A 15,479-nucleotide genomic window follows, 5' to 3' on the forward strand; every position below is an offset into this window, starting at 1 on the left:
TTGTTAAATTCTACTGCTATTTATATATTGGCCAATCAGAACATACCGTATGAATGACCCCGTCATGTGATTTGAAGCACAAAAGATGTCGTCCAGTTCTACGTCGACTAAAAGTGCTATTCCTGATGGCATTTATTTTGAGTTGTCACCCAGAATTGTAAGTTTTAATTTTTGTGGAAGGCTTAGCCACATATTCTTCCAATATTGAGTTTATGAAGTATTATGTCAAATCATGCGCGGAGGGCGAAAGCACGGTTTCGACTTTAATGGCTGCAGGCTTCTCAAGAGCGAAAGTAGGAATGACATGAAGTCGCAATTTTATTTAATCGAAGGACTATTTTTAAGGTCTTCTTCCTCACTTTGGATTAGCCACGTTCACGGAGCTGTTGCGCTGCACTGTAGATATTAGTTACAGCCATTTTTCAAATCTCCCCTGGTATGTTTTGACTGTATCCAGACCATTTCCTGTTTCGGAAAAAGGGGGTTGTAAAATAACAATAATTTAACTTATTTTAAGAAGAAGAAAAAAAAGATAATTATAATGTTAAAGTAATCTCCAGTTTTAGCATCCTAAATACCTGGAGCTAAATGCACTGTATATTTCGTCTATATTGCATTGCAGGCATGAAATATAACATAAATAACAATGATTTGACCGTTGTCATCCACTCTGAGTAGGTCAATTGTGGTGTGAATTGCCTGTAAAACCACTGCCATAACCTCTTTTTACCTGATATTTGTGAACAGGCTGATTCATTTAAAATTTGTTTGATGATATTAGCACTCAGACAGGTTATTGGGTAAACAAGTTAATATTGTGTGCTGCTCTTTTTATTTGACATTCTTTAATTAGTGTACATAAATTTCAATAATAACACTAACAGTGATATTTTACATGCATATAGAAACAAAGGAGAAGACTTAGAAGTGCTCTACCCAGTGCACCTATAATTGAACTGTTTTTCTTTTGACAGGTCCTGGGTGTACGCATTGTCAATGTCCTGGTTCTACTTATGGTTGTGGTAAGAAAATGCAGCTAGCAGTGCATTCCATTGTCTTGCAAGGCTACTTATAAGTTTAAGCATACTTTTTTTTTATACCAAAGGAATAAACAAGCAAAGAAACAAACAAAAAGCAGAAAATGTCATGCTTTACTGGTGTGCTGCACCATTATTCTGAGTCAACCTGCACAGGACTTGACCTGCAAAGCTCTTTACTATAGTAACAGTGTGAGTCAGCATCTTCTTCAGTGGGATAACTACTGGTGACAATATTGCTTAGTTGCAGAATAGGACTGAATGTCTCATCAGAAGTGCAGACTTTCACTATATCCCCTTAATGACAGTCCCTAATAATCTGATAACACACACACAAAAAAAACTTTTACATAAATGCACCATGGTCCTGGAAATGGGTAATAAACTTTAGTCACCACAAGCACAGTTCTTTTCATTTCAGGAAACACTCACAGTTTACTCAAATAAAATTGTCTTGTGCAGATGACAGTGATAATATTATTATGAAGATCCATTACTTGCTTCATGCTTCTTTTCATAAGATATCCTTGAATGAATATAAGACCTGCAAATACAGAAACTACAATGTGGACATAAAATTAAGTAAGCAACACTTTAAAAGATGTGGCCATCAAATTGTGTGTGTGTGTGTGTGTGTAGGAGAGAGAGACTGTAAGTATGAGTTGGTGTTTTTGAAAGTTTTTGTTTGGGTCAGCCTCATTTTATATCATTATTGTTATTTTCAGATCACATTTATAATGTGTTTGGTTCGAGGTGGTATAGTTCCTGCCTACTACCTGCTAGCATGCAACACTGTCAGTAAGTGTCAGTTGCTGATTTTTCTTTTGTTACAATTGTTGTTTGTTATGGATTTGAAATAGCAATAATTAGCCCTGATGAAAAAATAGAAATTCAGATGATTTTTTTTTTCAAATTCACAGGGCTTTGACTGCATTATTTTGATAACATATAAAGTGGTTTAAAAGGATAAGGTAAAACATGCACATCTGTCAAACCATTTTCCAAGGAATCTCAAGTGACTTACTTCTAGTAGTGTAACTGAATGAATATTCAAGACACTTTGTTTTACACATGCACCACACACATGCATGCACGTACACACACAGATTGGTTGTTTTTTGTTTGTTTACTTGTTTTTTCAGTTGTGACAAAGTTTTGTGTTTTATGTGGTTGAATTTATTTTTAGTTGAGCAGTCCTGATGCGGCCATGTGGTGTTGGCTGGACTACAAGCAACTATATGAAATGTCCCACATTATCTCAGTTAACGTTAACATATTTTGTGTTGATTTAAAATGGCTTCTCCATTCAGATAATAACTTAAAACTCTGCATAATTATATTTGCATACACATTCATTATATATTTCATAATCTTGCCTCTGAATTATCACCATGTTTTGTTTGCCTTTTTGTTCTCTTCGTTTTGTTTTCCATGTGCCCCCATTGGGTCTCTTGTAGAATAAACTTTAACCTACATACATATATATGTACATACAATATTTAATGTTTGTATTGTAATATTAATTTCCATTTTGTCCAAACATTAAGATAAACTTCTTTGTGTTTTTACAGTAAGTGCCTGTGTGGGAATTGTTGTGGTAAGTGATTCTTTTTTTACTCATTGTTCAAGTGATTGTACTTCCAATGATTCATATTCATTTTTTCATGTAACAAATATGTACAATAATCATATCAGCATATTTATTATGTTATGTTCATGAAGCTTTTAAGAAAAAAATAAATTCCCTTCTGCATCTGTTACATGAAGTGGTGCCTTGTATGGTTCATTAAAGTCACATGTACTGATCACATTTCTCCCCACCTCTGCACTCTACATTGGCTCCCCATTAAAGCGATAATTAAATACAAAGTTGTGTGTCTCTGCTATTCTGCTTTCCACTCTGCAGGACCTACAAATCTTTCTGACCTAATCAGTGTTTACACTCCCTCAAGAAATCTGTGCTCTTCCACTGACTGTTACCTTTTGAAACTGCCTCATGTCAATTAAAGAACCATTGGTGAATGTTCTTTCTTCTTTGCTGCTCCTCACACCTGGAACAACCTTCCTCATCATATTCGTGCATCTGATTCTATCTCTGCTTTCCACTCATCACTAGAAATTCATCTTTTTAAAACCTATCTATAAACACTCTCAGCTTCCTTGTTCTCCAGCACCAGCCATGTCAGCTCACTTTGGATGCATGAGGAGAGCGAAAGGGAGAGTTGGGGTAGGGGGGATTGTGAAAGAGTGGTCATGAATGATTTAAGTAATTTGGTATATTTTTCTTTCAAGTAAAGAGCCCTGAGCTCTTAGAAAGGGCGCTATATAAAATGTACTTGTATTTGTATTACTCTTTTTTGTAACAAGAGATTTCTCTGAATGAAATTTGGGCTGCTCTCCCCAGGGAGAGCGTGACGCTACACTGACAGCGCCACCCTTTTTTTCTTTTTTCTTTTTTTGATTTTTTTTCCTGCCTGCAATTTTTTTTTTCCTATTGAAGGGGATTTTTCTACAGAATGTTGCCAGGGACAACCCTTTTGTTGCTGTGGGTTCTTATGCATGCTGCACACAAGACCTCGGTTTATCGTCTCATCCGAATGACTAGCATCCAGACCACCACTCAAGGTCTAGTGGGGAGGAAACGTTGGTAACTGCCGGTGTTATTCGAACCAGTGTGCTCAAATTCTCTCGCTTCCTAGGTGGACGTATTACCTCTAGGCCATCACTCCACATTATTATAATTATCATTATTGTTATTATTATAATCATTACTATTGAATAGAGAGAGAGAGAATGAAAAACAAGCACATCAAACTGTCATGAAGATTATCACTAAGTTTCAGAACATTCTAGTTCTATCCTCAAGGGACTGATTTATTTACATGTTACAAGGGTTATGTTATAGTCTTACACAGTAAATAGATGCAAACACACCATGAAGTATATGCTGTGATGCAAAGTCACCACAGCCAGGCTTTCAGGAGTCCACTGTACACTGTACAGAGCTGTGCTGTGATGTGTTAAGACTACTGCCAGGGAAAATCTTTTCAAGAGTGCTTTCAAAGTTTAAAACACTGTTCAATTACACATACTTAACCGTGACCCACTAGTGCAGACTCCGGCAGGGGTCTGACATTCCTGTCCTGTGCAACTACTATCCACCTATGCGGAGAAAACGAAAGTAGCTACAGCCAATAACCTCCTGGAAGTAGGTAACCTCCCCTTTGCCCCCCTGACTTTCGCCCTCTTTTTTTCTTTTTTTTAAAACACTGTTTTGGAGATCATTCTCTGTCCAGAGCCACTGTTTTCAGGTGGTTTAGAAAGTTCATGCCCGGCCACACAACTTTGGAAGACGATGACCATTGTGGTCGAATGGCAGTTACCGTTACTCCAGAAAACAAGCCACCCACTTGCTAAGAAAATTTGACAGACGAAGGTCTACTTCAAGGTCTGGGACATTGTAGCACGTATAGCTATATGACCCCAAAATGAAACAACAGTCAGCAGTGTGGATCTTCCCAGATGAGAACCCACCTGTGAAATTCAAAAGAAACAGAAGTGCTTCCAAACAATTGATAGCGTGTTTCTTTGCAAATTCCAGCCATGTTGCCACCATATTGTTTGAGGACAGAAAAACAGTTATGTCCCACTGTTTGCCTAAAGTCTAATTAGACTTATGCAAATGGCATTCCCAAACGGGTGTCAGTGGTCTACTACTCTGTTATGTCAATGCCAGGGTGCACATAGCAGCTGCAACTCTGGACCTTCTGGCTGACAATAATGCTCAGCTGGTCACCCACCCACCTTATTCCCCTAACTTAGCCCCTAGTGACTGGTTTTTGTTCCCTTCCATCAAGAGGCAGTTGGAGGGAAAGTAGTTTCAGAGCACTGAAGATGCACAAGCTTTCTTTCAGGGTTTTATTTTGGATCTGCCCCAGTCAGTGTGGTCAATTGACATGGAAAGCTGGTTTGAGAGGATGGTAAAAATGTGTGCAGGTTGATGGGGGGGTTCTTCAAAAAACTGGAGTGGAGAGACTGGCTTAAGTGTTGTTTAAAAACCAGGTTGCAAAACATAATGCATGACCCTCATAATGAAACTCTCCCAGTCTTACCTGTTGACATCCCTCTCGGACATCTAGAATCAGCTGCTCTTGATTGAAAGACTAGAGTGTGAGGCAAAACTTTGGACCAAGGTACAACAGTGTTTTTTTTTGTTTTTGTTTTTTTAATCAGATGTTAGGATACAGGTTGACAGGTTTGGTACCATGCCTTCAGTGTTCAATTTACTTGTCTGTTTTGAGCTCCTATCTTTCATTGTCCTCAGGAAACATCTTTTGCACTCTTTCCCGGATGGGGTTGATTTGCCCGGTGTGCAGGGTGGATGGAGTGTATGGACCCTTCAGGAGAATACACTTTTTGTGTCCTCTCTCTGTTAATACCCATAGTATCAAGTGTCTCATTTCCAACATCAACTACTGTTGTTGCTACAGTGTCCCTGATGGCAACACAGATAGACGGCAACACATTTTCCATTCTATGAGCTGTGTATGGCGTCATATTTCTCACGGCATTGGTTGAGGATGACATCATGTTGTTCACGGTGACAGCTGGAGCTGTTGTCATGTTACTCATGCCACCAGTTGTAGACGGCATCATGTTACCCATGACACCAGTAGAGGACAGCATCATGTTACCCTATCAGATCTAGATGGTGTCCTGTTACTCATGACACCAGTAGAAGACAGTAGCATGTTACCCTATCAGATCTAGATGGTGTCCTGTTACTCATGACACCAGTAGAAGACAGTAGCATGTTACCCTATCAGATCTAGGTGGTGCCCTGTTACCCATGACACCAGTAGAGGACAGCATCATGTTACCCTATCAGATCTAGATGGTGTCCTGTTACTCATGACACCAGTAGAAGACGGCATCATGTTACCCTATCAGATCTAGATGGTGTCCTGTTACTCATGACACCAGTAGAAGACGGCATCATGTTACCCTATCAGATCTAGATGGTGTCCTGTTACTCATGACACCAGTAGAAGACGGGATCATGTTACCCTATCGGATCTAGATGGTGTCCTGTTACTCATGACACCAGTAGAAGACAGACCATCGGCTGCCCAAAAGACTCTTCTATGGCGAGCTGCAACAAGGGAAGAGATCACACGGAGGTCAGAAGAAGCGCTTCAGAGATACTCTGAAAGTCTCTCTTAAAGCGTTTGATATCAACCCTGACTCCTGGGAGGAATCTGCAGTGGACCGTGACAAATGGCGCGCTGCTGTGCACAAAGGCGCCAAGTTGTGCGAGGCCAACAGGACTGCTGCAGCTGTTCAGAAGAGGCAGGCTAGAAAATCACGGGCAAACAAGCTCCCTGACAATGATATGCCTATCTTTGTCTGCCCCAACTGTCAGCGAACATTTCGTGCGCAGATTGGACTATTCAGCCATCTGCGCATTCACAGATAGATTCATGAGCATCCTCCCCCCCACCCCACCACCACCCTCCCCCCAATCCCCAGCTGGATGACAACGATGGTCATCATCGATCTCGATGGACACACCACAGAAGACGGCATCATGTTACTCACCCCATCAGCACTAGATGGTGTCTTGCTACTCATGTCACCAGATGACATGTTACTGGCTATACAAGCCATAGATGGCATCATGTTATTCATGACACCAGGTGAGGTTGTTAGTCATGGCAGTAGATGAAGATGGCACCATGTTACTCATGGCACCAGCTGACATTTTACTTGTGACACCAGGTGAAGATGGTGTCATGTTACTCATAACACCAGCTGCTGACATGTTACTCATGATACCAGATGAAGATGGCATAATGTTATTCATGGCACCAGCTGTCACGTTATTCACAGTTTCAGTTGTCATGTTGTTCACAGCCCCTGTTGTCATGTTGTTCACAGCACCAGTTGTCATGTTGTTCATGGCACCAGTTGTCATGTTGTTCATGGCACCAGTTGTCATGTTATTCACGGCACCAGTTGTCAAGTTTTCATGGCACCTGTTGTCATGTTATTCACTACACCTGCTGTCATTTTGTTCAAGGCACCAGCTGAGACTGACATGTTATTGACAGCCCCTGATTCCTGGGAAATTATTCATCAGTTTCTTTTCTTTGTTTTCTTGTGGTGCTTCTTGAAACTATTGTACCTGCTGTTATTACTATTTATCCAGTTCAGTGCCAGGCAATTTTGTATTTAAAAAAAACAAAACAAGAGAGGCAAGACCTTCAGGACTCACTTGTGATACACTTAAAAAAAAAAAAATCCAAGCTTTTTATGTATTGAGAATAATTTCAAAATGTAATGTTTAAGATGAGAAAGATCAGTTTAAAGCAAATTAAGTCCCCTAGCATTACAGAGTAATTTCCCTTTTTTACTATCTGCACCAAAACCTTTGCAAAATAAATAAAACTTCCATGCTTAGCAAAAGAAGTTCCTGTTTGAACAAAAAATGATAATAATGACTGCTCTAGCTGTTGGGTCAGAATATCAGATCAAAGTGCCAAGTTTAGAGAATACAAAAAATATAAATATAACAGTAAATGCAGTTTGCATATAATTAGGCTTCATTCTTTATTTTTTGTGCCCATCCCAGAGGTGCAATATTGTTTTAAACAAGATGACTGGAAAGAACTGAATTTTTCCTATTTTTATGCCAAATTTGGTGTCAACTGACAAAGTAGTTGCAGAGAAAATGTCAGTGTTAAAGTTTACCACAGACACACAGACACATACACACACACACACACACACACACACACACACACACACAGAGAGACAACCGAACACTGGGTTAAAACATAGACTCACTTTGTTTACACAAGTGAGTTAAAAACAAAGAAAAAAACTGCTCTCCCCTTGCAAGGAAATTTTCAGGATTCAGGGGTAATGAATTTTTTTAGAAAATTCTAGCACAAAAACTACGTAAAATACAGAAACAAAGTAAACGTTTTTGTAAAGGATTCTGAATCTGAGCTTTTCCCTCATCTATTTTCATTGAAGATAAGTATTCAAGCATTTCAAAGTGATGTTAATGATTTTTGTGTACCAAAAAAGTCTTATTCTACCTCCATAGAGTGACATCTTAAAAGCAAGCAAACAAAATATAACTGGAAATTGCATGCTTGTAACTGGAAATTGCATGCTTATAGCCAAATTATACCTGTATAAGAAAATAAAACATGTTGTATGCTTATAACAATTACAATGCTTGTAAACATGTGAGTGAATAACTGTCCCAACAATGACAAAAGAGAATTCTGTCAAAATAAAAAGTAAATCATGTTCTCAGAAACTGAAGAGTCAAGCTTTATATTATATCAAAGAGCCTTCCATGTTTAGAGGGGGTAGCTCTTTGATGATACTTTCTCCTTCCTGGTTGCAAGTGAGCTGATAAAGTGACTGCTGTGCATCAGTTTCTCTACTGCACAAAGGAGTCAGTCAACAAATCAGTGACAAAAAGCATGAAAAAATAAAATCACGAGATTCTCGTCCACTGTCTGTCAACCCTAGGTTTCATGAAAAACATGGATGACTGCCTTTTGTCCAATTCCTGCTAGATGAACACTGTGAAAGACAGTTCAGTGAAGTCATGGACACGCCACTTAACCATGCCTTCTGTCTGGTCTTACACCACTCCACTCTCCTCCTCCTCTTCTCAAATTGCAGGAAAATGCTGCACCCTTATTATCAGTCATTGTCACCCGCTCAAAATTGATGTCTAATTGGACAGATGGACTGGACAAAGCATCAAACATTGCTGTCAGTTTTGTCACTGTCAGTGTCATGACCTTCGAGTTCAAACCAATCATTGACTGGGACCACTGTGTCAGCTGGGCAAAGTTTCTGACATTATTTTTGCATGACGCAAACCCACTTTTCAGGTCTGCTTGACCAAGTCCAGTTAGTGAAACATTGAGAAGAAAGGGGTCTTCCACCTGATATGTGCTCATTGATTAGTATGTCCCCACACATTAAACTAACCATTCAGACCCAGCTTGTGATCACTGAAGGAAACATTGGAATAGATGCATGATGTCAGTGGATGTCTTATAGGTACTATGGCAACATTTTTTGTAGGACTTCAGCTGATGTCTTACAGGCACTCAGCTAGTTAATAGCGCTTCAAACTTGACATTGCTGTGTGTGTGTGTGTGTGTGTGTGTACATACATGTATACAAAAAAAATGTATGTGTGCGTATGTACTTGTGCATGTACATTCATATGTGCACACTTGAGGCTCCTTTTTTCAGTGACCTGATTTTAGAATTTTTTTTATTGAAGTTGTTAGCTGATGAGAATTACTGGAACAGACTCTGCAAATTAGTTATTTCTTTTCTTGTGTTTGGCAGTCAGTAAATTGAAATCCTATTTTTCCCTTTTTTTAAAGAGCACCAATGGAATGGATAAAATGTTCATACAGAGTACACATTATTTTTATCATTTTGGTATATCTATATTCAGTTTAAGGTGCATGACATGTGTATGTATTATTGTAATTTTCTGGTTCTTGTCGTTTTCAGAATTGGTGGTACAGGTCAGGTGATTTGGTAAGGATTAAATCTTTTTAATGTTTGTTTTTTTACATTTGACATGTATGATTATCCACTTAATACATATGATTGATACGTATGTGTCTTCTCAACCAGTTGCAGTAGTTAAGTGGTTGGCATTTCTACTGACAATCAAGAATGCACGAGTTCAAACCCCATCAGATTCAGAGGCATAGCTTGGTGGTATTTTTAGTTCTTGTCTGTCTCTTCCTTAAGTGCACTGTTGGTTCAAACAGGGAGGCTGGAACCACATAGTTGAGTCAACCACTCTTAAGGTGTGTTTTTGAGAGTGTTGCTCAAATGTTTTAACCAGTGCTGCAGTTTATTTATTTATTATTGTGTTGGTTTCTTTATTCACTTTAGTAATTTGTGTATTTATTTATCCCTTGCAATGACTTGCTTGTCTGTGGGAGTAATTGTGTGCTTATGTGCAGGTTGGTGGGATAGCGGTTGGGAGTGTTTATGAGAGTGACAATGCACCCATGACATTTAAATGTATATGATTTTAGAGAGAATCTTAATCATTTGTTCTTATTGGGATGGGAGCTTATGCAGTGAATGGGGGTAGGTGGAGGGGGAGTGGAGGAAGTCCAAGAATGGCACAATGGAGTTTGTGGGTTACAGATTGGAGGAGGAGAATGATGTGTGTGTGTGTGTGTGTGTGTGTTCTAATTTACATACAAATGTTTATTCTTGCTGAAGACAGTGGAAAGGTAAAGGCACTTTGAAATTCATAAAGCTTCATATTCTCATCCATCCGAACTATGTGATGTAAAATTTAGTCTTCTGTGCCTATTTTTTGCTGTGTACCAACAGGGCAGCGAGAAGTACTGGTACATCTTGGTGGTGGCTGCGGTACTGTTTTTCCAGTGCATCACCACTGATGTGTTCATCTTCAAGACAGAGGAAAATCCGGGTCCAACCACACAGTCCTTCACGTGGGCAACATTCAGACATACAACCAACAAAACTCTTCTGCAGCTGACGACCCCGACATTCAAACACTAGGTGTCTCCATGAGTTTCTTCACAGCTGTTTCTGCACACTATATTTGAAAAGGGAAGAGAAGGGAGCTATAAAGCTCAGACTTAATGATTTGAAAACCCTGTAGTTTATGAAAGATTTTATCTCATGATTTATGACTGACTGTGTAAACATACTGAGTCTGTGTAATAACCTGTTTCGGTTGTCTGTGTGCCCATCTGTCTGTGGGTGTGAGTGTCTGTGTGTCCTTGGTAAACTTCATTTTTTCTGGAAATACTTTGTCAGTACCAAACTTGGATGAAACGTAGTGAAAAATAATCTTTCAGATCCACTTTTACCAATGATAGGTTGTAAGTCTCCCGAATTAAGCCATAAATTCCCTTATCATGAATAGTTCATTTCATTGAGCATCTAGTTCCAGAAAATCTGATTGGGTTGCAGGGTTTAGGTTTTGTTCAGGACATGCACACAGATTAACAAACAAAAAAACCAACTACAACATTACATGATAAAACAGTTCTTACTAAACACACACACACACCAATAACAACAACAAAAGTAAACACGGATGAACAACTGAGTAAACAAACTTCACAACAACATTACATGATAAAACATGCAGTTCTTATTAAGCATTTCTCATAAAACAACTGTAATTCTCTTCTCATAGGCTGCCCACATAATCTTCAGCGAATTCAAAATCTTCAAAACAATGCTGCCCATCTGACTCTCAAGAGTCCCACGTACTGATCACATTTCTCTCCACCTCTGCACTCTACATTGGCTCCCCATTGAAGCAAGAATTAAATACAAAGTTGAGTGTGTCTGCTATTCTGCCTTCCACTTCGCAGGACCTACATATCTTTCTGATTTTATCAGTGTTTACACTCCCGCAAGAAATCTCCGCTCTTTGACTGTTACCTTTTGAAACTTCCTCATGTCAATATAAGAACCTGAATGTTCTTTCTTCTTTGCTGCTCTCATTCTTTGCTGCTGTCATATCTGGAACAACCTTCCTCATCATATAATAATAATAGCAATGATAATAATGTACATTTATATAGCACCCTTTCTCTCTAAGAGCTCAGGGCGCTTTACATAAAAGAAAATTATTACAAATTACATAAATCATTCATGACCACTCTTTCTCAACCTCTCCCCCATACCCCACTCACACTCTCCCTTTCCCATTCTTCATACATCCAAAGTGATTTGACATGGGTGCTGTTGGAGAACAAGGAAGCTGAGAGTGTTTATAGATAGGTTTTAAAAAGATAAGTTTTTAGTGATGAGTGAAAAACAAATATAGAATCAGGTGCACGGATCACTAAAACCTCATCTTTTTAAAACCTATCTATAAGCACTCTCAGCTTCTTTTTTGTCCAACCCCATCCATATCAGCTCACTTTGGATGTTTGTAGAGTGGGAGAGAGAAGAGTGTTGGGGGGAGGGGTTTTGAGAAAGAGTGTTCATGAATGACTTAAGTAATTTGTAATACTTTCTTTCATGTAAAGCGCCGTGAGCTCTTTGAGAGAAATGGCGCTGTACAAATGTATATATTATTATCATCATTATCATTATAAACATTTGTATATTATGCTCATGGGATAAAACTGAAAAGTTAAAAGTGTGCAGGCAATTAGAACACTCTACACACACGCACGTGCGCGCGCACACCCACACACACACACACACACACACACACACACACACACATGTATGTGCATCATATAAACGGCACACATGCACACACACACTTGTACACTCATACATGCACCCATGCATGCACATATATGTGCACACTGCATTTTTATTTGAGATTGTATTACTGTCTAGAAAGGTGTGTCTTAAGGGCAGTTTTGAACTCTGAAGGGTTCCAGAGTGTTTGTTCCAAATAGTTGCAAAGTGAGAGAAAAGACCAGTGGCTACAAGTCTTTACATTTCTCAGAGTTACCTTATTCTGCAGCTGTAATGTTGAAAATTATCATTCCGTTTGTTTTTTTTTCACAGAAAGCGATCTTGCCCCATTTCTTGACTTGTACCTGTCAGACTTTACTGCCCTGCCTTTCCCTTCCATGGGTGATTTATGTAAATAATAGACTAAAAGGTTAACAGCCATGCTTTGATCCTTGCTGACAATTCAAATACAGCTGATAGCTTCCATTTTTTTCTCTCCTTTTTTATGAATTACATTGTTTTATATTTTTGCCTATTTTACTCATTTTGACAGCTGATGATGGTGCACTTGTGCACACATGAAGTGTTTGTGTGTGCATACGCAAACAAGCCCACACACATGCATTCACACACAATCATTCGTCTAATATCACTTACAGTGAAAAGACATTAAACTAAAGAACGAACGAACGAACACACAATCATGTATGTGCTCACATACACAGATATATTTAATTGCCTATACATCCTATGCATATATATCTGATTATATATGGCTGATCTTCAGATTATCCAAGCAAAATTCAGAATACAGTATTAACCGGTTCTGATATGTTGTCTGTTCATATGGCTGAAAGGGTTTGGCTTAAATGGTCACTTTTTGTGTATATTAGGATTAAAACTGAATAAAAACCAAAACTGTTCAATTTCATGTCAATGAGGTTGGCAAGTAAAGATTGAAATTGTTGAATTTTGTCTGATAAATTCTCACTGAATTTTTATTTTCATTCCATTTCAATGTGGGTGTTCTCATTGAGGTAACAAAATGTTTTGATCAATAAGTGGGAAAATGATTTGACGACAAGATCCTAAAGACCATTTTGGTTTGTGCAATATTTTTTGAATTGTAATTCTCATGAATGTTACAAATTCAAAGCTACTTATTTTGTGCTTTGTATGGGGAGGGGCACATGGGGGGAGAATTAGTGTATACATGCATGCACATGCACACTCATGTGTGTAATCATGTCTCCATCTGACTACACACAGTAATGTTCATAGGCAGAAAAATTCCTGATGCCAATTTTGCAGATGCTCTGTGTGTGTGTGTGTGTGTGTGTGTGTGTGTATTGAGAATATATTTTGGTGTGGTGTGGATGTGTGTGTGGATGTTTTTTTTTGCATGTAGGTGGTTTGTATATGTGTAGGTAGGTGTGCATGCATGTATAAGTGTGCATGTGTATAATGTGTGTGTTTTAATTTTTATTGTCACACAGCTGTTATTAGTCAGTTTGCATGGTGTTTGAACCTTTCGGTTTTGTGTTGTTCCTGTGATTTCAAGGCCTAGCTATGATGGTAAAGCGTGGCTATGATGACGAAGTATTGTGCTGCTTGTTTTCTTCAATCATGGAATTTTGGAGATTTTGATTAGCAAAATTATTGATGGTGATTTTTGTGTGTGTATTTATAAAGAGACCATTAAAAATTATTTATTTTAAAACTTTTTTTAGTTGCAAAATTTGGTTCACTTATTCATGTAACTAGCTTTGTGCATTTTGGAGAAGAAAAACAGAAGGAAAGAAAAGGAAAAACAGCTGTCAGAATCAAAACAATCAAGCCTTTCAGTTGACTTTTGATTAATTTTTTATAAATAAAAAAGAAAATAAACGTTTAAAAGTGAAGTGGTTGGCCAACAGCTTAAAGACGATGGCCATATCATCTTGTTCCAATACTTGTGTGTGTGTGTGTGTGTGTGTGTGTGTGTGTGTGACTTTTTGCAGTAAAACAGTGTTTGAGAGCAGGAAAGGCACGGATGAATTCCTGGGTACAGATTATGGTGATATGTGGGTACATCTTTGTAATCATGCAGAGAGTGAGTGCCTTTCAACTGATGTTTGGCTGCATAGCCAGATACTAAGGTGAGGACTGGGGTAATCATCAGATTTCTTAGTTCTGTGCCCTGTGCCCTGTTTTCCTGCATGACAGTTTGTCTGTCATTTCATTCTATACCCATATTTAACAGTGGATCAATATTTCGGGGTTCAGTTTTCATTCAAGCAGTTTATATAAATTGTTAGTTAATCTTTTTGTGCCCTGTGGCACATACAACTGGCACTTATGATCTCACTGCTGCCCATCCTGTGCTGTGTTTGTTTGCTTCCATCAGGTACAGCCTTCAGTTATTTTTCAGCTCTTCTTTGCCATGGTCCATTTGTCTTCCCTGCATTCGTTTTCCATCTGGTGTCCAGAGCAGGGCTACTTTTGAAAGGGTATCTGGTGGCATTGTAAGGACATGCCATATCCAGCACATCTTCTTCACTTGATCTTAGTAGTGAGTCTGGCATAGAGGTTCTTTTCAGTTGTTCAGTTTGAGATTATGTATGGCTTTTTTTCAGAATTAGGCATGTGGTTATTCTGATTATAGAAAGTTACAGTTATGACTGTTGCTCGGTGGTTTTCCAGGATTCTGATCCATACAAAAAGTATATTGATAACATCACTTTTGAACTTTCAGATTTTGGTTTTGGTGCGGATGGTGCCAGATAGTCCAGAGTGACACAGAAGCCTGCCTGGCCTTTGAGATTCTTGACTTAATTTCTGCATCTGAACCACCATCCATTGTCATTTTTTTAGCTAAGGTAAACAAACGTGTACAACCTCTTATGTCTTCTCCCTGCATTTTTGATTAGCCCATCAGTGGTTTGGTTTACTAACAGCTATTTGGGGTCTACTTTATGCTAATCTTGAATCCAATATTTCCTTTAATAGAGGCAGGCAAGGTCTTCTTGGTTGGTCTAGGGATCTGCATGGTATTGGAGAGAAGGCTCTGTGTGTGTGTGTGTGTTTATATGAAATCTAGACTAGCATGTTGCACTCGTGTCTTAACTTGTGAGTCACAGAAGTAAATTAAACATACCTATAAGTGAAAAAATCCTTTTCAGTCTGCATGTGTTTGTGATTTAGAAACCAATA

At 38.6% G+C, this 15,479-nt stretch overlaps 1 protein-coding gene across 1 annotated transcript; it reads left to right on the forward strand.

Annotated features, from left to right (window-relative positions):
- Positions 1–42: 42 nt before the first annotated feature.
- LOC143292969 (uncharacterized) lies at positions 43–14,232 on the forward strand. Its single transcript, XM_076603696.1, has 6 exons — positions 43–157; positions 975–1,022; positions 1,763–1,835; positions 2,609–2,634; positions 9,597–9,623; positions 10,443–14,232. Exons 1-6 carry the CDS (start codon positions 86–88, stop codon positions 10,632–10,634), a joined length of 438 nt encoding a protein of 145 aa, XP_076459811.1. The 5' UTR covers positions 43–85; the 3' UTR covers positions 10,635–14,232.
- Positions 14,233–15,479: the final 1,247 nt, after the last annotated feature.

Source organism: Babylonia areolata, chromosome 18 (assembly GCF_041734735.1).
Source record: "Babylonia areolata isolate BAREFJ2019XMU chromosome 18, ASM4173473v1, whole genome shotgun sequence".
Lineage (NCBI taxonomy): Eukaryota > Metazoa > Mollusca > Gastropoda > Neogastropoda > Buccinidae > Babylonia > Babylonia areolata.

Bases quoted from the DNA above. Each gene is read 5' to 3' on its own strand.
- LOC143292969 (XM_076603696.1), top strand. From the start codon at position 86: ATGTCGTCCAGTTCTACGTCGACTAAAAGTGCTATTCCTGATGGCATT. The intron at 1,836-2,608 runs GTAAGTGTCAGT...GTGTTTTTACAG, and splicing joins GCTAGCATGCAACACTGTCA to TAAGTGCCTGTGTGGGAATT. The intron at 2,635-9,596 runs GTAAGTGATTCT...TGTCGTTTTCAG, and splicing joins CCTGTGTGGGAATTGTTGTG to AATTGGTGGTACAGGTCAGG.